This window comes from Rhinichthys klamathensis, unplaced genomic scaffold, assembly GCF_029890125.1.
Source record: "Rhinichthys klamathensis goyatoka isolate OS25496 unplaced genomic scaffold, OSU_Roscu_1.1 h1tg000274l_1, whole genome shotgun sequence".
Lineage (NCBI taxonomy): Eukaryota > Metazoa > Chordata > Actinopteri > Cypriniformes > Leuciscidae > Rhinichthys > Rhinichthys klamathensis.
In genome coordinates, this window is record NW_026606793.1 from 289,856 (window position 1) to 315,506 (window position 25,651).

Genomic DNA, 25,651 nt, shown 5'->3' on the forward strand with positions numbered 1-25,651 from the left:
AGTGAGTCTCGCAATGATCACGGTGATTGGTTGTTAGATGACATGGCCATCATGCGGAACAAATCATGGAATTACGACATCTAAATATGTCTGTGTCCTACACTAAATAATAATAGTAATGTCATCGAAATGCATATATAATGACATGTTTGTGCAGGCCCCAGTGAAGTGTGATTCTAAAAAGGCAGAGAGAGAGAGAAAAGTCGTGAATTAAATTAAATTAAATCAAGGTAGCCTAAAACCCTAATGAAAACCGCCACTTGCCTAATAATGGAAAACGACACTTGCATCAACACTTGCTTGGTTAACTGACATCCTATTAGCCTAAATAGACTACTTAAAGCAAGGAAATGTTGCTCCTATTGAAGTAATGTAATAGTTGAATGACGGTGGATTATGAACTCGCCAAAACGGAAAAGAAAGCCCAACTGGACGCAGGATCAGTTACTGCTGCTGGCCCAGTTGGTTCTTAAAAAAAAAAAAAAAAAACATAATAAAAGGGAAATTCAGCACTGGGATATCAAGCTAAACTAAGCGTGAGACATGGGAGAGGATTTGTTTGCAGATCAATACAGCATTCCCGCTCGACTGCGAGAGGCGGTGCATCAGTAACCGGAAACAAAGCTCAAACATTTGCAACAGCAGCACATTTTCTCCTTTTCGCTGCACATCAACGCACAGACAATTTGGATCGCAATCTTTTAGCGGGCTATCATTTTTTATAACAATTAGTCTCACGCTCGAACTCCGGTCTCACTTACGCGTGATCTCTGATCTGATCAGACTGTTCTGAAGTTAGTTGCAATATCTTTTCTAACTGATCGGACTTACGGACTATCTGACTTTTTTCCCTAAAAATTACGCCTAAAGCTCGGAAAAATCCCATTGACTTTCATTGCAGAATGTTCAAATGAGCCAAGACTGTTCATTCTCCAACTGTCAAAAATTCTAATCTAAACACCCTGAAGCCCATTAGACTCCATTAAACTGCCATTCTATGTACTCTTTCTAACCCATTGAGACTCATTTAAACTCATAAACTCTAAACTCATACACTTATAAACTCTTCAATTCATGCACTTATAATGCTCAATCATCACTTTATTAATCTCTTAATTATCTCATTAACTTTAACTCTGATTCAGAGTTACTTTATCACTCCTTAGAGTGGGACTCTGAGCGGAGTTAAATGAAATTTGGGATTTTGCTGTGTGTGTTCTCATGTTGGATTACTCTCTTTAGTTTGGTAAAAGTTTGCTACGCCTCACCTCGTTTCCTCCTCATCCTGGAAAAATATTATGATGCATCTCAACTAACATTCATCCTTTACAGCTCAAGCTGATACAACAACACCAGGCACAAACCCACAAGGTACATAATCACAGTCTTTAGTCTTTATCTATAATTGTCCTCAATCTGCCCTGTCCGTCTCTGACTCTGTGCTCGATCTCTTCTTCAGTCATAGGGATTTCTGTCGCTGCAGTCGCTGTTCTCCTTCTTGCTCTTCTCTGGCTGATCTGCAGAAAAAGAGCTGGTGAGTTTTCAGATTTACTCCTTTATAACAATTAAAAACAGATGAGCAAACAAACACATCATGTTCAGACTGTAAGTATCATAGAAACGTGGATAATATGAAATTCTCAAACAGAAGTTTATTCCTGCTGAGAAATCCTATAATGTCAATCTCAACGAGATATCAAGTCAACAATAATTTTTATTATTCATTTTAATGCTTCAACGTATTGTTGAAAATCTTAATGCTTAACATTGTGTTTTTCATGTGTGTTTTATCATAAGTAGTGTTAACATAAACCATGTGTCAAAAAAGGTGTTTTATGACTTTGATTTATGGTTCTGCGGTTCCCCTGTCTCTGATTTATAATGGGTCGCTGACAGGCTCCGGTATGTCTAGGATGTGCGACGCCATGTGACATCATCCTGCGGTGACATCCTGGCCGTAGGTGTAAAAGAAAGGTGTCTGGCCCTTGGCCTTCCGGGTTTATTGGCCGTCTACCTGCGCGAGATGTTATGTCGTTGTGTATTCTGTCTGCTGGGGAGGCCGCTTTTCACACTTCGCCAAAACCTGTGTGTATAAATGTGTGTTGAACGCGAGCACAGTCACTGAAGCGTACTAGTGTGTGTGTCTCGTGTCAAGCATCGCCGCTGTTTATTCTCGTTCTCAAACTATTTTCCAAGCCATATTGTGTTGTTGGAATCGTGAGTGCAAGAAGATGGAATCCGGTCTTAACAGTAAGTATTTTTTATTATTTAGTAACATTGTTAAGGATGATTATTTTTGTTTACGAGCGTCGCTGTTCTGTTGCTTACTTAAGGTTTTATCTGCCCGCTTCAGATGGTGAGAGCTTGAGTCTCTTCGATCTAGTAGATGAGCTTAACTTCCTGAATCAAGCGAGTGGTACGTATAATTATGTTTAAATGTTGCATGCGTTGTGTGTGTGTGTGTGTGTTTGTGTGCGTGTGTGTGACGGATGATGTTTTGTTTTGTTTTCGCCAGGAGGCGTGGCTAGACCTAGCACAGCTGTTGCTACGCACAATGCTGTTGCCTCTTCACGAGCGATCACGGAAGCACTTGTGCCAGGTATTGTTAAATCTTGTTACACCCGTGTTTAAACAGTGTTGTGGCTGTGTGAACATATCTCATCTTCTCAGGGTTTTTTGTTTTTACCAGGGCCGAAACGCGTGACTATCAAGGCCATAGTACATGGACCACCGCGAGACAGCGAGTCTGCTAACGTTGGAGTCATCCCCTTGGGTAAGCGCATTGTAATTTGGCTTTATCAGACAATATTATGCTGCTATGGTTTGTTGATTTTGTTTTAAAACTTTGACACATGTATTTACAGATGGTTTATCAAACGTTGTGAGCAATGTCGGTGTGTCTGAATGTGTGAATAAACCGGATAAGAAAGCGAAAAATAAGTTGAAACGTAAAGCTGCTGTGGTTTCCCATGCGGACGCAAAAGCTTCTGCTGATGGGGGATCGAGAGACGTACCACAGACATCTGTCCCAAAAAAGCCAAGACGATCAGCTGTTAAAAGTAAGTAATGAACAAAAGCTGATGGATTGTTTTCTGTTCACACTAAATCAGAAAGATAAATATTGTTTATTTGAATGTGATAGTGAGAGGTCGAATGTGTTTGTGGATGTATAATGTGCCAATACGCTAGTTTAGAACAGTTGTTATCATACATTACACCATTGGAGAACTGTGTGTAAAAAAAAAAAGTGTAGACATGATGATTTTAGGCTGCTGTGCCATTCCATATTAGCATGGTCTTGTTTGATTGTTTATATATATATATATATATACATATATATATATAAAGAGAGAGAGAGAGAGAGAGAGAGAGAGAGAGAGAATTTGACAATACGTATTGTTTTTTAATGTTACATTAGTACCAGACTGATTTTTATTTTATTTTTAGTCTTAGAAAATATAGTTAATATTAATATTACTGTTATCATTATAATATTAACACATTTGTACTAACTTTTTTTTTTGTTTGCACCCTTTTCTACTTCTTAACAGAGGTGGTCGTAGTTCCCGATATAAATGATGTTCAGAGCTGGAGTGAGGGTCTGATACAAGCGTGGGACGGCTGTGTATTTACAAACGACCCTAAAGAAACACCGCAGTCTGTTCCAACCAGCGAACGGGTCGTGGTCGTGGAGGAATCCGACCCTGAACAGCTGCCTTCAAATCAGGAGGCTTACAAACTGGAATCACAACCCTTTATAGACAATCAGCACATAGCCAGACTGATACAGGACTCTGTCAAGACCGCATTGAATGCCTTCGAGGTACGTTTTGACAAACGCCTTAATGCCATTGAGAGACGTTTAGATGCTTATGAGTCAACACAACAACAACAGGGAATTTGGCTTAAACAATGCATAGCAGCGCAACGGTTGCATAGTGGTACTGTTCAAAAAGTAGCCAGAGAACAAGGCCTGACTACAGAATTGTTAAAGCAACTGGTGCTCATGCTTAAAAAGAAACTTGGGTAACTTGACAACATTTTATATATATATTTTGCATACTACGTTTTTTGTTTTGTTTTGTTTTTTTTTCTTCAACATTTGTCAGTTTTTTCATTCTATCTTTTTTTTTACTGTATGGACACAGGGTTTATTATCCATAGTTTTTAAAGTGTTGCTACATGTGATTTAAATAAATAAAATAAAAAAAGATCTGGTTTAAAAATGCCTAAACGTTGTCGGGAGCCAGATGGTTTTGATCAGGGTCCGGTAGCTAGGTTTAGACGAAACGATGGTAGCGTGGTGCCCCTCGAACAGTGCAGTAACACAGAAACATTGCTCTATTTAATACAGACTGTGGAGGATATGAATAGGTCTGAGTCTTCAACTGATACGTTGGTAGAATTATTAAACATCGTGCCGATGAGGATCCTGACCCAAATAATGATTTTGAACATGTTGTAAATACCCAACAAGCAGGAGAGGTGTTAGAACCTCGTCCAGAACCAAATTCTGCATTTGATCATCTTGTGTCTTTTCACCAGTCAGGCGAGGGCCCAGGTACACAGACACATCGCACACTCAACCCTGAAGCGCCCAATATGGGTCTCACAGATAGAGATATAGAATCACTTGTAACAGTAGGTGGTGATGTTAGTGGGTACACGGTACTGCCACGAGCACGGTTCAATGGTCTGGAAGTCCACAGGCTTATAAATTTGCGAGAGATATCTTCGACAGATTTAGCAGCCTACACAGTGTTTTTACATGACACACTTTCTGAAATTGTGGAGTTTTCCAAACTGTTAGGCGGAGACGGATGTTTAATCAGCATCACGTTGAGGGGATCGAGTTTGACATCAGATGTTAGTACACTTTTGACGGGTAGCAATGGTTATAGTGTAGATCTATTTATAAACGACCTTGAAAAAATAATGCAGAGCAACTCTGACGTACAGTTTGATGAGAGATTGAATTTAAGACTGTCGATAGCGAGAAGTAAACACGGCGGTGTTTATCGAAAGATCCGTGATCTTGCCCACAATGAAGTGATTACCAAAAACAGACTTAATCTGTTCTGTCCCACAAACATTTCAAACAATCTTTGTTTTGCAATCTGTCTGGCACATTTCCTAAATCCACAGAAACCACACGTAGAGCTTGAGTCTGTAGCATCTTCAATACAGAAGTCAGCTGGCTATGGTGATCAATACAAGATAGCGTTTAATGACATCAGACGGTTTGAACAGATGCTGAGCGTTAAAATAGTTGTCTTCTATCGGTCTGATACGGGTGTTTTGGAGAAGTATACAAACACAGACGATCCGCATCCTAAAACAGTATTTTTGTACCTGCATGACAATCATTATTTTATGATTAAAAATCTACGTGCATTTATTGGCACCCCATACGTGTGTGAGTTCTGCCACCGAGGATTCACCTGTAGGAGAGATCACAGATGTCGGTACATCTGCGATGTCTGTAATGACCCGGAATGTCATAAACACCCCAAAAAGCCAAAACATTGCGGCGACTGCCTGCGCTACTGTAAGTCTAACTATTGTTTCGAGATGCATAAAAAACCACCTCGGGGTATGCAATACGCGCAGTGCGACGTGACTAAATATTGCGGTAAATGTAATAGACGTTACCATGTCAGCGGTACTAAACCCAAACCCCATAAATGCCCTGCAGATCGTTGTGTGCACTGTGGTGAGAGTTTGGTCACCGATGGTATGCATCAGTGTTTTATCCAACCAGTTAAGCCGGAGATGCCGAACGATCGTTACATTTTCTACGATTTTGAGACCCGTTATGAAAATGGTAAACACGTTGCCAATTTTGTATGTGCTATCACGTTTAATGGCGAGGAATTCGTGGCTGAAGGGCCCGATTGTGTGGATCGTCTCGTTAAAAAATTCAGACAACCACGTTACCTTAATTACACATGGCTAGCCCACAATGCAGCAGGGTTTGACAATTACATAATTTTGGAATTCTTTACTAAGATGGGGATTGCTCCTAAAATCACAATGCAAGGTTGCAGGCTAATCTTAATGTATGACACAGCTTTCAAGCAACGTTTTATTGATACATATTCATTCATACCCATGCGTCTGGCGAAGACACCCGTTGCATTTAATCTGACTAATGCAGAGAAGGGGTATTTTCCGCACCACTTTAACCGCGTTGAAAATGACAACTACATAGGCCCGTACCCTGACAAGAAATTTTACGGGTATGCAACAATGTCGAACCAAGACAGGGCTGCGTTTGATGATTGGTACAATACCACATCTGACAAAGTGTTCGATTTTAAAAAAGAACTCGCGCTTTATGGTAAAAACGATGTCGTTTTGCTGAGGGAGGCATGCATGAAGTACCGCGACGAATTCATTTTGTGTACAGGCCTTGATCCATTTAATTACACCACTTTGGCAGCAACATGTATGGCCACATATAAAACACACTACATCCCAAAAGACACAATAGCTCTGACACGTAACAATGCATACACCAACCAGAACAAAACTTATTCGACCATTTCAATTGAATGGCTCGAATTCATCCGAAAATCACGGGGCATAGAAATTCAACATGCTTTAAACACCGGTGAGGCGTCATTTGGGAAATACTATGTGGATGGTTTCTACGACGATGGCAACGTGAAAAAAGCATTCGAATTTCTCGGGTGTTTCTTTCATGGTTGTGAACGATGTTATAACCCCAACGACCTAAACCCTTTATCAAAAGTGCCTTATGGCGTTTTGAGAAGACAATGCGACGACAAGATTGAAATTTTGGAGCGTGCGTACGGTCTTCAGGTCGAGGTGATTTGGGAATGTGCGTGGATGCGCGCTAAACAGAGTGATGTTGCAGTTATGGATTTCATGTCCACTTACAAACACACTGAAAGATTGAAACCCCGTGAAGCTCTATTCGGCGGCCGAACGAACGCATTAAAACTGTATCACAAAGTTGCGGAGGGCGAGCGGATTAGGTATGTTGACTTTACATCACTATATCCCTACTGTCAGGCTCGAAAATGTTACCCAATTGGGCATCCGGAAATAATACACAAGGATTTTCAAAACCTTGAAGATTATTACGGACTCGTCAAGGCAACAGTCCTTCCGCCACGGGGGTTGCTTCACCCCGTACTGCCTTATAGGACCGGGGGTAAGTTAATGTTCCCTCTTTGCAGGGCGTGTGCTGAACAGCAGAACCAGACACACCCGTGTGTGCATACTGATGAGGAAAGATCAATTCACGGGTGCTGGGTTAGCATTGAACTGTTAAAAGCCGTTGAGAAGGGTTATGTAGTGACAAAAATCGATGAGGTCTGGCATTTTCCCCAACGCTCTGAAACATTGTTTTGTGATTATGTTAAAACATTTTTACAGTTCAAACAGGAAAGTTCAGGTTTTCCAAAAGACGTTGTGACCGACGCTGACAAAGAATCGTATGTTAGAGATTACTTTGAGAAAGAAGGGATTAAGCTGAATCTGGACAAGATTGAGTTTAATGCTGCACGTAGATCCATCATGAAGCTACTGCTTAACTCTTTGTGGGGGAGGTTCAGTATGCGCGAGGAGTTACCGACAACCGAAATACTAACAGACCCCGAACAGTTTGCCCGATACATTTTTGGCACTGAGTATGACCTCAAGCATTTCTCATTTGTGTCAGACACTGTTGCAATCGTTCAGTGGGCTTACGCAAATGGGAAAGGGACCCAGACTCGTGACATTAACGTCTTTCTCGGGGCTTTTACAACGGCTCACGCGCGGTTAGAACTTTATGATCTTATGGACAGGTTGGGTGATAGACTGCTTTATTGCGACACAGATAGTGTTGTGTACACGTCTAAAGAGGGTGAATATGAGCCCCCACTGGGGCCATATCTTGGTGACCTTACTGATGAAGTTGGGGATGGAGACCATATTGTGGAATTTTCGGCAAGTGGTCCGAAAAGTTACGGGTACAGAACTGCTAAGGGTAAGGTCTGTATGAAGGCCAAAGGCATCACACTGAATGCTGTAAACTCCGAGACCATTAGGTTAGACACATTAATTGGGCTTGTCGATCAATATGTGAGGGGGCGGGGTGACAGTAATCACATTCTCGCGTACACCGACAGTATAGTGAGGAACAAAAAGCAGTTCACATTGCACAACAAGTCAGTTGTGAAAAAATTTAAAGTCGTATACAACAAGCGTGTACTGCTACCCGACCTAACTACGCTACCATATGGCTACTGACAACGTTTTTGGGCACCGGGGTGTGGTAGACCCGGATGGTTTTGATTTTAGATTACAACATCCTTTTTCATGTGTGTTAAGCGGTCCTTCTAGCTCAGGAAAAACATTTTTTGTAAAAAAGTTGTTGGAAAATGCTAAAAGTGTAATTTCTAAAAAAATTGAAAACATTGTGTACATTTATGACTGCTGGCAACCTATGTATGATGAATTGTTGAAACTGTATGATATTAAATTTATTGAAGGTATACCGCAGACTCTGAATGATGATCGCTTGTTTCCCACCAACAAGACCAATTTTGTGATATTGGATGATGTTATGAAAGATGCTAGCAGCAATTCAGAAGTTGAACGTTTGTTTACCAACTATGTGCACCATAGAAGCTTGAGTGCAATATATATCGTACAAAACTTATTTTTTCAAGGTAAATCCAGTAGGACTATCAGTTTGAACACTAATTATTTGGTATTGTTTAAAAACCCTAGAGACAATACCCAAATTAATGTCTTAGCGCGGCAGATGTACCCCAGGAACACAAAATACTTTATGGAGTGTTATGAAAATGCTACCAGCACCCCTTTCGGGTATCTATTGATTGACTTTAAAGCGAAAACACCAGAACAGTACCGTCTCAGAACAGATATTCTGTCACAGCATCCAGTTGTGTACATTCAGAAAAGAAAACATTGACAGAGAGATTTGAAAATGTCTGCAAGACTTTTAAGAAACCTACCTCTTTTAAAATTGTTATTAAAAGCCACGCCTAAACAAAGACGCGTTATTTTAGAGGCGGCTGCAGACGAACTCATTGTGACATTGTGTGAAGTAGCTCTTAACGTAGTCCACGGTAATATTCCGCTAACACCACAGCAATATCAGAAACTGAAGAGAAGAAGAAGTGAGATCAAAATTGTTGCAGATAAAAAGGTTGGAGTTAGACGTAAAAGACGGTTAATCAACCAACAAGGAGGATTTCTACTACCTTTGCTAAGTGCGGCAATCCCGTTTATAACCAGTTTGGTTACATCTAAATAAGTTTGGTGATGGAGTATGCCGAGAAGATGTTTTTAGTACCGCAACACCAGTTGGATAAGCTGAAATCCTCTAACACCCGTGAGTCTATACAACAGGTTGTGGAGAATGACCTGGACATGACTATAAGAAATATTTTGCACAGGTCTGATCTGGATCACCATGAAAAAGCTAAGATGTACACAGGTGTTTTGCAGCGGTTTTTAACACTCACTAGACAAGGGGATAGAGAATCCAGTACATTAACATTAAGGCTACCACAGCCTAGTAATGTTGAAAAAGAAGACCCACCCGCACCAGGCCATGTGCGTGCCCATGACGATTTAGGTGATTTTGCAGATGAGATTTTAAAGAATATTCCACAGAGGAGTGTGAAAAATGTTCGTTACATTTTAGATAAAATGTCTAAAACTAAAGATGTTACTTCATGGACTGAGTCGGGAGAGTTTGTGTTTAAAGGCAGAACAATCCCTGGTTCACACATGCTTGACTTAGTTAAAAGCGTCACGGCTCCACAAAAGATTGTTGACGAGCGGAGACCTGGCGGGTGGCGTGAATTTCTGGAGGCTTTTGCTAGTTTAAATTTGCCATACTCTGTGGTACCAAACCACAATGTCAGACATGCAATTAACTCTTTCAAAACCAAATCGACCACGTCTATAACAGGATCATCTAAGAGGAGTAAGAAACAGAAAGACCCGAGTCGGTGGTTAAGTTTTTAAACTAACAGTTTGTATGTATTGTGTTCTCAATTTCTCTCTTTTTTTTTGAGAACTTATGATGTGATGTATGTGTAATAAAAGTGGGGATAAAGAAACAAAATTCCGTTCTTTAGTTGTTTTTATTAAAATATTAAGCATGAGACATGAACATTTCACCCATTTGTACACACTGAACACATTTGAAAACATTTTCACTACATGGTGCTTGTTTTAGTTTTCTCACAAATGCTGACACCTTTTTGTCATTTTTAATAAAATCGTTGGTATACAATTTCATCACATAATCATAATCAAATCCCTTTGCCATGTGGTAGAGAAAGAACACACAATGTTGTCCACATGTATCTGATGAAAAATCTTGGACTTGCACAGTTGAATGTAGTACTTGACTAGAGTTGAGCTTTAAAAAGTTTTTGATAATCGGCGGAAAACCATGATAATCTGGTTTATTACCGAAGCTGTCGAAAAAACATCCTACACCATCCTCATTTATGTAGATAGCCAACCAGTGTTCCCCTGGGAGTCCTGAAGGATGTGTATTGATCAAAACCATTGCTGGTAGTTTTCTTAAAGGGGTTTTTGGTAGGTAGTCACATGGTAGAACTCCGAGAAAATAAGTATCGCATGAAACCTTATCCATGACGGCCGTAAGCTGTATAGTATTCATTTGAATGTATTAGTAGTAATCAACCAGGACCTGTCGGCGATTTGACACTTCAATCAAACTATCAAACAATGCATAAACAATTAAGTTAATCGTACGTGGTAGCGGCTGTCTAAAACGGCTTCTAGTCTAATATTGCCACTTTTGATAAGCGATACGTGCTGACTACACTCCTGATCCGGTGTGAAATTGAACGCATAGAGTGTATAGCCGTGCAGAAAATCCTCTCTATCGATACATAGAGGTTGGTTTTTAAGATGCCTTCCAGAAGCCAGCGCTAGCTGGTAAAACTCCCGCACTGCAGAACCATTTTCATATTCAGGCTGCAGGGGTTTCGCTGGGTACTGTTGCCCATCCAGATAAATGGCCAGAAATTCTAAATCATAGTTTTTAAACGCAAATGGGTTTTTATCATAGGCACCCACAAATGCATCATTATCAACCATAGCTAGAACCAGAGATTTTGGCAGAGTTCCTAAGAACAAGTTTTCTTGATTGCAGACACGTGAGCCTGCAGGTATTGAGAAGTTTTTCAGACACACTCTGTCGATGGGGTATTTGGCTGTGGTTGAGAGTAGAGCTTGTGCATGCCCCAGTCTCACAGCTGGCGACACAGACACTTTTTTCACAAATAGCGACGCAGACAGGATGTTTAGTTTATAGGCTGTAGCGTTGCTCCTCATCAGGCAGAATTCATCCTTACCTCTAGTCATTCTAATTTTAAGATCTAATCCATTAAGTAATAGTTTTTCCTGAAAGAAGATGTCACTGTGAACAGGCGCTAGTAGTTCGACCACATTACTAGCGTTGGTGAAGGCTGCTCTCTTTGTCAGCCCGCGATTTCCCGCAGCAGGGTCAGCCACATCCATATGGCCCGCAGTGTCCAGGTAAAAGAGCCCTGCTGAGAAAAGCGTTTCAAGGGCGTCTTTACCATAATTGGTAAGACATTCTATCATACAGCGGTATGGGTATGTGCTAGAACTCTGTGATATAAGCCGATCTCCAAGCGACACATCCACTTGTGAAAAAATCGTAGATCCAGGGTAGTTCACAAGACCTACGGGATCGCCGTCTGCAATATGCGTCCCATCAGCATTAGTGATTTTGAGGCGCAAAAAAAGTAATGTGCTGTTTAGATCTATGTAATCCTCCCCATTCCCCGCAATAAAAAATTCCAGCGGAGATGTGTCGGATATCGCTGATAGTGGTGGAACTTCTATATAAGTGTTTTTTTCAATTGCTGTTTGAGTTAGTGGTACAGTAAACAGATCCAGTTCAGTCTTTAAACACTCTTCTGACATGTTGTGTAGTAACGCCATGATTTAAAATATTGTTTTAACAGAGCTCCTTGATCTTTTTGAAGCAGTACGCTTAGCTGTCTCCTTGCGCTTGCGTTTTACAACTGATGTTTTCTTGGGAGGTTGTTTTGTTTTCTTCTGCTTCTGGCCACTCCTCCGCACCCCTGGCGGCCTAGATGCTCTTTTGCGAGCCATTACCATTAGTCCGGATCCGTCTTGAGCATCATAGTTGTTGTTAAAAGATCTTGATAACGTATTACTAACAACGTCACTTAGTATGTTTTTTGCAGCTGATTTAAGATGCGGCTTGGCTATGCTAAATCCTCGTTTTAGTAGGGGTATAGCCATTCTAAAGAGCCCCCGAAAAATCCCCCCCAAACCGGCCCCATACATGACTCCACCTCCTGCATACCCGGGGAGCCCGCTGCCTGCCTGATTCTGGTAATAGGCAACGTAACGCATAGGGTCAACATTGTGATTGTTGAAATATGCCATTTTAAACAAAGTGTTTTACAGGCCTGAAGTGAAGTTTGATGCACACTTTCCCGTAAGAAAATGGGGCGTGCTGGTTCTGATCGTCCTTCACTTCTATAACAATATCTGTGATGACTGATTTGTTGATAGACGCGTAGTGAGGTTTGTCGTATCGAACACTGACTGTGCTATTGTTGTCCCCTGTTATTTGTACACACTCCAGGAGCGGTACAAAAGCATCACCCACGGACTGGTAACGGATAATGTCCGTGTAGATATAAAGAGTATAGAAACCACCGTGTATGTCCGACTGATGCATTGCATATGTTACAATATCCTTTTCATAATTAGTTTTTTCAGGGTTTGTTTTTTGCAGAATAGAATCTCCTATAGGGACGCCTGGTTTCAATCCTAAAATAATGGCTAGTTTTCCATGGAAGGTCATTGAAATGTTAGGTTTTGCTTTCAGAAATACTTTGTTTTTTACGCGGTCATAACCGAATTCCCCCTGAGGCGCTACTAAATCATTTATTACACTAACTAGAGATGGGACATTGTCGTAATACCCTGTTTTTATTGGTATGCGTAGTTTCGATAAGCTGGTCTTCTTCACATCTACACCATGGCGTAAGCTGTTAGTGTACTTTTCACCATCGGTCGTGGTGGGTCCAATGTTTATCTCGAAAACGGCGTCATTGCTGTTAAAGGTGTACCAGCTTCTAGGATATTCAATTTGAACAAGCCCCACCTCCCATTCTCCTTTTATATTTATAGTGGTAGCCAGTCTTGTTCTATAATTAGAGATTTTATTATTAGGGTATACAGACTGCGAAGCGTTGCAGGGTAGTGTGACATAAAATCCACCCTCAGCCATGTCTGGTTTTTATACAACTGTATGCATCCTGTGTGTGTGGTTTGTATTTATGGCTTCTGTACATCAACTAATTCTTTCTGGTCGATCCATGACGCAAACTTCGCTGGCCATCCGAGCCACTGCACCAGCACTAATGTTTTGCGACCCTTCGTCTTCTTATCTAAAATTTTTTCAACTTTAAATGTCTTGTTTTTACTGACAAATATTTTTTGCAATTCTTCCGCATAAAAAACGCCGTCGATAACATCCCCGTCGTAATCACTCAATCTGTAAACAGGGGGTTCTCGTGGGATACACGCTGATATAGTAAAATACTCTTGTGTGTAGTTTTCCTCATACCCCTTTGCAAACGGTCCTCTGACTTTAGAAATTCGAACCACGTCACCAATCTTGTATTTAAATACGGGGTTAACACTATGAGATCTGGTATCACCATATAGGTTATGCAGCACCACAGACTCGTTTTCTTTCCCCACATCAATCGGCCTCATCTTGATGCTTCTGTGATGGCTCGCATTATATCCTTGTGTAATGTCTTGAAGTATGTCGATGTAACGTTTGGAGTTTGTAGCAGTTAAATATCTCCACATTCTACCTTTTAAGGTTCTATTAAACCGCTCGACAACGCATGCCTTTAATTCTGTGGCTGTTGCGAAATGGGCTATATTGTACTTTTTTGTTACGTTTTGAAAATGTTTGTTAAAAAACTCCTTTCCTTTATCTGTCTGTAATTTCTGTGGTACGCGTCCCTCTTTCAGTATGGATTCAAAAGCTTTAGAGACCTCTACACCACTCTTGTTTTTTAAAGCCCTTGTCCATGCATATTTACTAAAGAGGTCGATGCATGTCAGCAAAAAATGGTTGTTGTCATTTACCGGGGCATATGCAGACATATCGACTAGATCGGCTTGGAACTCCATGTCGATACCGTAGACAAAAACCCGATTCCTTTTGTATTTTAGTGGGGCCGTTCTGTGTAGTGTATATGCATCCTCGCCAGCGAGCCAGTCTGAAACCTCTTTATCGGTTAAACGAACACCCGTTTCTTTTAAAACAGCTTCTTTTAAGCGTTTTTTCCCCCCTAAAGAACCAGGGTTAGAAGGTGTGTAATAAGTCTTTTTCATTTCTTCTGACATGTTTCCACTTCACGCTCCACAAAAAGAATAACACAGATGGTTTAAGTAATTTGGGTTTTTATTTCTTAAACAGTAAAAGGAAACAAAGGTATCATACAGCGTCAATGTAGTGTAAAAATTTTATACACATCACAATGTTTTTTTCAAGAATGTAATCAACCAGGGCTTCAATAATTTCACAAACATCAGCCTGATTGTTTCTTGTCAATATGTCTACACATAGATCAGTCACATATGTACACAAGCACAATATATCAGCTATTCTAATACAGCTGCCGCATTCAGTCATCAGGTCTAAAATCTTTCTGATAGTCACACAAATTGGTTCACCAGCATTAACGCATAAACGCATCAAATCTGTCCATTCATTTGACACAGTTCTTACAACAGACATTTGTTTCATGAGGTTTGTAAAACGATTGGTATCTACAGCACATCTGTTTACAGTAACAGATACATTGGCACATTCATTAATAATCTTATACAACAAGCCGGTCATCTCACATCTAATACGTTGTTTAAGTAGACACTTTGCCAGACCTGTTGCAAAACACGTATTCCCCATGTCGGTGTTACAGTCACTCAACTTGGACAATACCTTTCCAGCTGTCCACAGCGTCATAGACAATTTGTTCGCTGCCGACGTCCACAACTTTCTCTCTGACTTCACGAAGCTTTTCCACAATGAAAACTTCGTCACGCAGTTCATGTAAAATAGCCTCCACTGAACCTTGAATCCTCTGGGGGTGAACCCTTAAACCACAACGGCTCAATGCTTGAGCAACGATGTGCTTAAGGTCCGGTTTCACCAGATTACGTGTCAGTTCCTCAAAGTAGGCGTCAAAGAAATAGGGACCCGGTTCAAACAGGCAGGAATGTCTAATCTGACTGGGGTGATCCACTTCACAACCCAAACAGATTTCTTTCAGCTTTTTGTTGATGACGTGTTCCAGAAGGACCACAACAGTCGCTTTTATGATTTTGAATCCGTCCGAGCGGATGCAACTGTCTGTGTTGTCGATTCCAGCAAGGGCCGCAGCTCCAGCTATTGCACCAGTGTTGCCGTATGGTGTTGTAAGGAAGGTCATGTTGTGATATCCAAGATCCATGCAAAATTTATCCAACCAACTGTTGTCGCAAGTTTGTGGGTGGGGCTCCAGCGGCGTAGCATTGTCATCAGGCATCGCTGGGGGAGCCTCAGGGTTGTTGGTGTAGCAGTAGACTGTTGTAGATTCTTGAGACATGGTGAATGAATGTAGCAATTGTACCGCTCTGCAGGCGTTTTTAATGGCTGTAATACGTGGGTGGGGTTAAGAGGCGGTCTTCAGCGTTGGTAACGCCCTGCTCAGGGTGAAACAATTTAATCTTTACAGAACTGTAACGGTCATACATGTCACACCATCTAAACATCTTGTCAATGCATGTAAATACGTTGTCAAGCGTACGAACATCTTTCCACTGAAACAAAAATTTCATGTCGTAGCACAAGTGATGCTCAGATTCACGAACAGGCCACGCACGTTCGCAGAGCTTTGTCTTGTCGTTGCAGCAGAAAATATAAACACAATCGTCTGGTAACTTTTTACTATGGTCCCCGACCACACGAAATCTTGTGTCAGGAATTGAGCCATCCCACTCGGCTACGTACAACGGATCATCACCACAGTCGTTCAAATCTCTCCAAACGTAGTTGAAAAACAGAAACCAGTCCTTCTTGTGGAAAATCACACATGGGGTCTGTGATGTAAAATCGTCTTCAACATCTCCTGTGTAGAGTTTCACAGTACGCATCACCTTGTCAAACACATACCTCACCACACGACCACCAGACATTGAGAAATCCTGTTTCACAAGAGCACTGTCTTCATGAAGAAATCTTGTCAAGCTAACATTTAGCTTTTTCCTTGGAGCAAAAGTTAGATCTTCTCTCATTTCAACAGGTCCTCTTGTCGGCGAAATACACATAACCTTTCTAGGGGTTTTAGGAGTTCTCGGAGTAGCCATTGTATCAGGAAAGTCGTAGAATGTCTTCTGTGTTCAACAGTGTAACCCCTAACCTTATTTAAAACTGCAACAAAAGACGTAGGTAGTGACGTAGTTGTGAAAAAGGCACACCTCATACCATAAAAAACTACAATGGCAAGTTGCGAGGTGTGAGTTCATTAACCCAGTCGTAAAAACCAGTCAAAAATTTAACATCTGTTTGATCTGTTTGTTTGTTTTTTAAAAGTCCCCGGACATCGGCACGGATGATGTCACGTGGCGTCGCACATCCTAGACATACCGGAGCCTGTCAGCGACCCATTATAAATCAGAGACAGGGGAACCGCAGAACCATAAATCAAAGTCATAAAACACCTTTTTTGACACATGGTTTATGTTAACACTACTATCATAATACTAATTTCATGAGACCCTTGTTTTCAGATAATAAAAGAGGGACTGGCGACTCTGCGGTGAGTTCAGTAATGCAGTGATTTAGATTTGATTACTGTCTTTAAAGCTCAATAAAGTGTCATTCATGCAGTTTAACTGTTTGTTCTGAAGGTCAAAGATGAGAATGAACATAAAGGGACGTATGAGACGATCAACATGTCCATTCCTCCTGCAAGAGCCGATGTGAGTCACTAAATCATCAAACATTACGTTCACTGTCTGTTCAATAATGTGATTTAAAAGCTTTTGTGTTATTCTACATATTATAGTGAGAGATATGTGTGTTCTGTGTGTTAAACTTGACTCTCTGCACGTCTGCATTGATGTTTAGGAGCAGACAGATGATGTGACTTATTCTGAGGTCACTTCTTCCAATACAAAGCCAGTAAAATCGCTCAATGTGAGTAGAGACCAGCACAAGAGTTTGACTCTCAGATAAATGAAGCTCATGTTCTAATAATAATAATAATAATAATCGATGTGGTTCAAACATTGATGGACAGAATCTGTGCTGTTCTTTCAGGATCATGATGATACAGTGACTTATGCTGCCATCAGAGGAAGAGAAGATTAACCGCAGGATGAACTTTATGCCTCTGTGAACGAGAACAAGACCTTCACAAATAAACTTTAATGATACAGATCATGAGCTCATCATATCAGGAGCAGACGGGAAGATTTCATCTCTCTGGTGTTTGGAGGAATTATATATTTGTGTGTGAAAGAGCAGATATTTGTTGAATGTCCTGTGAATATGAATGAGGTTAATTGTGAAGCATCATCTGGTCTGAGCACAGAATCTCCTCTATATCATCACAGCTACAGTAAAGTTAGAGATTGAAGCCCTGATGTGTTTTAAGACAGGCCAGACTCAATCTAGTGTCTCACAAGCCTCTTCCATGACTGGAGTCTGTTTATCCGCTGGATTCCTGTCTGAAAACCTTCATCTTCGTGCAGAAGCTCATGCTGAAATGATCCTCTTGCTTCAGCTTGTATATCAGCTGTTTCTTCTACAGAAAGACGTCCGTCTGAGAATTATAGCAGTGTCTGCTAACATTATATTGCCATAAGATATTCTAAAATTTGACTTTGCACTGTGTATATGTTGTGAAATTAAATGTCAGTTATTTCTTTTTTTCCCACATGTGACAATAAAGAGCATGAAAAATCATGGGTTGAAAGAAAAGTTTTTGTCTCTTCCATTCCTGTAAAAAAGGACAGAACTAAACTTGCTCTTGTTAGCTGGAAAGTTTCAAAGTAAGTTCAACAAAATATTCATATTTGTAAGCTGAAATTTACCCTATAGTTCTGATGTGAAAGTCTGAATGTTTCGATTCACACACAATAAACTAGTCAGTTATCCAACTGTCCAAACATCGAGCGAAGGGTTCATTATGATGACCATTGCACTGACCTCGTACTTCATGCACACGAATGATGTTGAAACGATGGAATCTGGTCATCTACAGCTTTAAGATGGTATGAGCTTCTGGAGTCGGGATTTCATCCCTGTTATAGGAATTAAGTCACATTCAGTGAGAGTTGGTAGTGATAAGCGAACTTCTACATCTGTCCATTCCACGATGAGACAAGATGGCGGCGGACCTGAGATGCAGTGTGGCAGGAACTGCTCTTAGACTAGATTAAAGCCAACTGATTTTCATCTTTTTAATGTGTTTATTTTGATGATCAATTTTGCTGCGGCTTTTTTGAACTTCCATAAGATGAAATCTATGCAGATAATTTTGTTTTTTTTTGCATATGTATTTGCCCTCCTTTACGCTTCGGTTCAATGCTGTTGGATTAGCCGTGCATACGGCAAGGGGTTTCAGTCACCAAACAATTTAAATGGACTGGGATAGTTTGCCTCGTACTCCGTTGTTCTAAAAAAAGGAAAAGCTTGGAGGTGTTTTGCAGTCGCTGCTGGTGGATATTGTCGGTGGTGTTGTCGTATTGAATTCCGGCACAGCACCTGGAGGTGTTTTGCAGTCGCCGCCGGTGGATATTTGTGGTCGGATTGGGATCGGGATTGGCCGCGGCCTGGCTGTCTTGCCGAATTGTGCTGGAGACTCACCCAGATTCTCCGCGGTGGCTGCTGGTGGTCGGGCCGGGGCTGGCTGTGGTCTGGATGTGCTGTCCGGCTGTGTCGGGGGGGCTGGCTCGACTTGTCGCCGTGTGTTGGTGGACGGGAGGCGCAGTGGACTTTAGGCTGTCGAGAGGCATCATAAGCTGCAATATTTCTAAACAGTGAACCACTCTAAAGTAATGTGGGACCGCGGGGCTAAACTGAAGGGTATTTTAGGAGGACATTTAAATATCAGAAGTGTGTTACCAAAACATGAACAAATTGAAAATGTGCTTAATGACTCAAATTTAGATTTTTTGTGTTTATCTGAAACATGGTTAACTAAAACTTCTCCTAGTGCTGCTTTGATAATGCATGGGTATAAATATTTCAGGCATGATAGGAAAATTGGTAGAGGAGGAGGGCTCCTTATTTATGTTAAAGATCATTTCAAATGTGAACAATCTTGAATGTTCAAATGAATTTGGATGTATTGCCGTTTTAATCACTTTATCTACACAAATGTCTTTTACTATAGTTGCAGTTTATAGACCCCCTTCATCTGATATTTCATTATCATTTAAAAAATATCTTTAAAGAAATTGATTGATAAAGAGTGTCACCATTATGGTGATCAGTGTTTACGTTAGTTGGGCTCAGTTGTATCTGATTGTTATGTTGAGAACAGCAAGAGAAAATGCAATCAGATGCTATAAGCTGATTGATGATAAAAAAATAATCATCTAGTGCCTTAACTTACTAATATTGTGTGTGAGTTTTATACGGGTGATATGTTATTAATTTAGTTTTATTGTTGTGATTCTACAGCAAGAGATCCAGCACATTTTTATCTGGGGCCGTATTCACAAAGAATTTTATCTTACCACTAGGAGTACTCCTAAATCGCACTAAAATATTTTAGCTAGGAGTTTTCTCTTAAAAGTTATTCACAACGCCTTTCAGACCTACTCTTAGTAAGGAAAAATGACAACTCCTAAACTAAGAGTGAGTCTTCGTTGCTATGGATGACGTCACTTCTCAGGCACGAGCTTCCTCGCAGTGATCACGGTGATTGGTTGTTAGATGACAGGGCCATCATGCGGAACATAACACAGACGCAACAAATCATGGAATTACGACATCTAAATATGTCTCACTGTGTCCTACACAAAATAATAATAGTAATGTCATCGAAATGCATATATAATGACATGTTTGTGCAGGCCCCAGTGAAGTGTAATTCTAAAAAGGCAGAGAGAGAGAAAAGTCGTGAATTAAAATAAATTAAATCAAGGTAGCCTAATACCCTAATGAAAACCTCCACTTGCCCAATAATGAAAAACAACACTTGCATTAACACTTGCTTGGTTAATTGACATCCTATTAGCCTAAATAGACTACTTAAAGCAAGGAAATGTTGCTCTTATTGAAGTAATGTAATAGTTGAATCAAATGACAGTGGATTATGAAGTCGCCAAAACGTAAAAGAAAGCCCAACTGGACGCAGGATCAGTTACTGCTGCTGGCCGAGTTGGTGCTGAAAAAAAAAAAAAAAAAACATAATAAAAGTGAAATTCGGCACTGGGATATCAAGCAAAACTAAGCGTGAGAATGGGAGATGATTTGTTTGCAGATCAATGCAGCATTCCAGCTTGTGTCGCGGACCCCGGACGACTGCGAGAGGCGCTGGTGTGCGCTACAATCCTTTGTGAATAGGTCTTGGTGAGTTAGGAGTCCTCTCGACTTCTTTTAAGCTGTCCCAGACTTAGGTGCTACTTTTAGGGCTAAAATGCTTCGTGAATTACTCTTAGTGAAAAAAATTAGGAGTCCTAAATTTAGGAGTGACACGCCCATTATTTTTAGGAGTTGCTCCTAAATTCGCCAGTTAGGAGCTACTTTTAGCCTTAAAATTCTTTGTGAATACGGCCCCAGAACATCAAATGATGTTTTATTAACAAAGTTCGGGAGGAGCACGTTCAGATAATTAAACACACGTGGAGCACATTTAGATAATCAAACCTAATTAGACACGAGTGGTGCTTAATCAACGAGTTAAGCGCTGTGTATATATACAGCAAACTTACCTCCGTTCATTGACAGTTTAACAGCATCCCTCCACCACCCCATCTCCTCACTTATAGTCCTAATACTCTTACAACAACGGGGGGAGTACTCTGGGTTCGGGCAAAATTCCGAGCTCGGAGCCCTCCCCCGGGACAGCACGCCAAATACGCATAATCTTTACTCTGTTTAATTGATGTAAGTGTGAACTCGTGAAATGATTTTTAAAAACACCATTTACACATTTGGGATTTCTGCGGTTTTTACTCACACACAGACATCAAGAATCAGCATATGAGTTGCTACAATGGTGACATGCTTCACACTGCAATGCATTCTGGGAGCCATGAATACGTTTCGTATGATGCTCCCAGAATGCATTGCACCATGAAGCATGTCACCATTGTTGAGATTCATATGCTGATTCTTGATGTCTGTGTGTGAGTAAAAATCGCAGAAGTCCAAAATGCGTAAATGGTGTTTTAAAAATCATTTGATGATCTGCTAAAAATGTGCTGGATCTCTTGCTGTACAATAACAACAATAAAACAAAATTAATAACAGATCACCCATATGAAACTCACACACAATGATTTTATTCTTATCATGAATCAGTTTATAGCATCTGAATTTTCTTTTGCTGTTCTCAACATAACAATCAGATACAACTGGGCAGAGAAAAACTAATGTTAAAAAATCAAGAGCCCAACTAAAGCAAACACTGATCACCATAATGGTGGCATCAAACCAAACTATTATGTTCAATAAATCCTCGACATCTTAACCTCTGTTAATTCTCAATAAGAACTACTGTGGAGTGTTCATTTCATCTGGGCAAACCCATGTGGGGCCTAAGATATTACGCAGTACTCGTTCCCTCTCTAGAGAGAACCGAGGTTACGTCAGTAACCGAGTACGTTCTTTTTGCAACTGGGACAGTTGCCGATGATGAGCACGAGAAACGTTTGTACTGGATTACATATTTATTTATTTACATTACATGGCTGGTTTTCGTGCACGTCAGCAAGTCACATATTTGTTTAGTTCATGCATATATTTCCCCAGTCTTTGAAGCATATTATATCTTTTATACAAAAAATTGTTTATTCATTTAATTTAGATTAAAATTATTAGATAAAATTATTTATTTATTTTAAATCTGCCCGTTTTAATTATTTTACTTATAAATTAATTTAAACACAAAACGAGTAATAAAGTGTACAATGAAGTACAATCAAAACCTTATAATAATCACATTGCACTTGAATAAAGTTAAAGGTGTAATCTGACGGTTGTCCTGCAGGTGTCCTCATAACTCTGTCTTCTTACGATGCACTTGGGGATTTACGATTACTCCAGAGCACTCATAGATCTACGATGATTTTCAAGTGCTACTTAGGTTGCGATGCTTTTGGGAAACAGACCGTAATATTAAGATCAGTCGTACGATTGTTTTTACGAACTTCTTAGGCTGCTTTTGGGAAACGCAGCCCTGATCCTGTAGGAAGCGTTGGAAGACCTACAATAAAGGCATATTTCTCCTAATTTCTCCCAGATTAGTTGTTGTTGACATTCCATGATATACAGTAGAACTGTTCATTTCTCATGAATGGCTGAGATTAAGCTTTTTAAATGTGTATGTTTGCTGTTTAAATAAATATTCACAAATATATTCTTGTGTTTTGCAAAGTTGTCTGTATATTATTAAATTAGACTTTAACTTATTGGCTGATAGCTCAAGACAACATAAGAACTTGGAATTGCATTTTGCATGCTTTGAATGTTGCTTTATACTGACTCAACTGAAAATCTTTTTGATACACAACCTTTACTTTATCATAAATGTTAAACTTCAGATGCATTAACAGTTGTTTTCTCTAGCAATGCTTTAGAAAGTTGGTCAAATTAAGTGATAATAATGACTAACCATTAATCATACAAATTAGGCCTACATTTGATCAGTTTAGTAATGTTATCATTCTTATGTACTCTTTTTGTAAACAAGTGAACACAAAAACACACTGGTGTAGAAGGCATGGGTATACCAAAAAATTAAGGAACGATATTTATAAATATAAAAGTGTGTTTTTGTGTTCTTTTGTATAAATTTAAAGACTATTTTAATAATATGCAGACAATTTTGAAAAACACAAAATAAAAACACAAGAATATATTTGTAAATATTTAAGGACAAAAACTTGAGAAACGTCTTGAAATACATCATCTGAACAATGTTTCGAGGTCTAATGGTACTAAATTAAAGTTTCCAGTAAAGCATAATGATTAAGATAAAGCCCCTGACCACCTTAATCAACCCCTGCTGCTTGTGTAGCTTAGTTATAGTTATATGATTTTATTTTTATAAAGTTAAACCTTTGATATTCTTTGTTATGTATTAATTATCTTGTTCCCCCCCCCCCCCCCCCCCCCTTTCTTTTTGTTATGTTTTTAATTTATTTTTGATCCTATTTTGTATGACCATGGTTCCTGTTACCTAATCTTTTTGAAGCATGCCCTGCAGAAAACAATAAAGCAAATTCTCGAGAATTCAGTGTTTTTCGCTTTACTTGCTGTCTGCCATTGTCAAGACAAGACCTCCTTACAAGTGGTTTCATATCAGCCTTTCCTGTTGCGGAAGATAAACAGGAAATAAGGGAGGAGCAAATAACACACTGAAAGATCCTGTAACTGTTGTTTAACTTCATTTCGGGTAGATTTACGCCTTGTTTATCTCTCGTTACGAAAATGTTTTAAAACGAAATTGTAAAGATTAGTTCTGTTCTGCTTAAGTCTAATTTAAATCACAGAGTTCCACTGTTTCAACACGTGAAGGTCGAGCTCGTGGCATCGTTCACGAGGACGCAAAAAAACAAGAACTTCGATCAAGACTGCAACAAGGTAAGGATTGTCAATTGTGGGAGTATATTAATACGTTTGCTTTATTAAGTAGTAATTGGAGTTGTGGGGATAATATTGTAGTGACGCATCGACATAAAAACGCTTGTAGTTGAAACGAAACCGAAACTAAACACAATGCGGCAAAAATGAAATATATATATATATATATATATATATATATATATATATATATATATATATATATATATATATATATATTAAACATTTAAACATTGTAATAATTGTCCAAAATGTCACATGTTCTTTTTTCTAAAGATTGTATTAACACCTTAATCTCTGTCTGTAACCCGCGGTGTAATATTTGTCTCTTAAAATGGCAGACAGATTACCATCAAACCGCATCAGTGAACGGCCAACTCACATTAGAGACATCCTGAACACGTGAAACAGGCAGATGTATAAATATGAATCATTTGATCAGTAGTCGAGTACAGAAAGCATGCACATTAATAACAAGAAAATTTTTCAAGCTATTGTAGTGTTTACACATGGCACTAAAGCTTCAAATCCTGTATCAACTCGCAGCACAATTTCTCATGTAGCTCCGGAAGGGAGCGCACGTATTGTCTTCAGAGAAGCACGTGATCAACGATAAACGACGCCTCACTTTCTTTCTAGTCACGTGTAGCCTACTTCATTTTGCGTGTCGGAACACAGACTACTCTAAAAGGGTTAATGGAAGTTAATTTGTGTGTGTGTGTGTCTATCTATATTCTATCTATATAGAGCCTATAAACACCCATAGCCTAAACAGTAAAATAATTAGGGCACCAATTACTTGCATCAAAGAACTCTGTTGGTATTATTGTTACATTTAATGTAGTGCCACACTTTAATGTGGGCATTGTATGATCAGAAAACTGAACATTTAGCGTTGTCAGGCTTTTATTTGTGCTTAATTAATAAAACTACGGATCTGCGCTGCTGTATTTTATCTGCCACAAGATGGCGCTGTCTTTTACACTCTTGATGCTTCTTTTCCCGAAAAAAGCAGAGAAAAGATTCAATGTTTCAAGAGGCTTCACTTCTCCATTCCTTATTAACAGACTTGAACTTTACATTTACAACAGCAAGAGTTCCAACAGAGATCAGTTAGAACGAAGGACTTTTTTTAAACACAATAAAACAAAGTTACAGCATCATTTAGACACACACAGACATCAAAAACAGCACATGAATCTCAACAATGATGACAATAAAAGAAGACCATTCAGCTGCATCATTTTAGTTTTGTACTATGCTGGCACCCAGCATGCATTGCGACATGAACCTTTTGATTGTCACCATTGTTGATATTCATATGATAATTGTTGATGTCTGTGTGTGTGCAAGAGTTCAAAATGTTGTATGCTCTGTATGATTTTAATGTCCTTCAGAAATAAGTGAAAACTGAAACATTTCTGCATGAATGCTGTAGAATCACAGAGTTATAATCAACAATAAATATAACATTAAAAGACACAGGGAGAGATCACTGAATCATACATGTTTCTGATGATTATGGCAACAACACAACAGACAAAAACACCTGTTAATTCACAATATTCCTGTGGCTACCTTCTCAAAAATGACAAACATTACCCAGAATGCATTGTTTTATATGATATATTGCTGTTTAAAAAAAAAAAAAAAAAAAAAAAAGTTTTATAGTGTAAATGTTTCATTTAATTATAATAAATGTTTTGTTCTTTTAGACACACATATAATTAA

At 39.5% G+C, this 25,651-nt stretch overlaps 1 protein-coding gene across 2 annotated transcripts in view; it reads left to right on the forward strand.

Moving 5' to 3' along the window:
- Positions 1 to 25,651, forward strand: part of LOC130102557 (uncharacterized) — a 160,622-nt gene that overhangs the window by 11,948 nt on the left and 123,023 nt on the right. Inside the window, exons 5-9 of one of the 2 annotated variants that reach the window (XM_056268512.1) lie at positions 1,460 to 1,534; positions 16,888 to 16,916; positions 17,008 to 17,079; positions 17,228 to 17,296; positions 17,420 to 17,626. The exons of the other annotated variant lie outside the window; for it this stretch is intronic. Of the exons in view, the coding sequence (XP_056124487.1) occupies positions 1,460 to 1,534; positions 16,888 to 16,916; positions 17,008 to 17,079; positions 17,228 to 17,296; positions 17,420 to 17,470 (296 nt within the window). The 3' untranslated portion in view covers positions 17,471 to 17,626. Of the gene's footprint in view, positions 1 to 1,459; positions 1,535 to 16,887; positions 16,917 to 17,007; positions 17,080 to 17,227; positions 17,297 to 17,419; positions 17,627 to 25,651 lie in introns of those variants that run through there. 2 annotated transcript variants of the gene reach the window in all.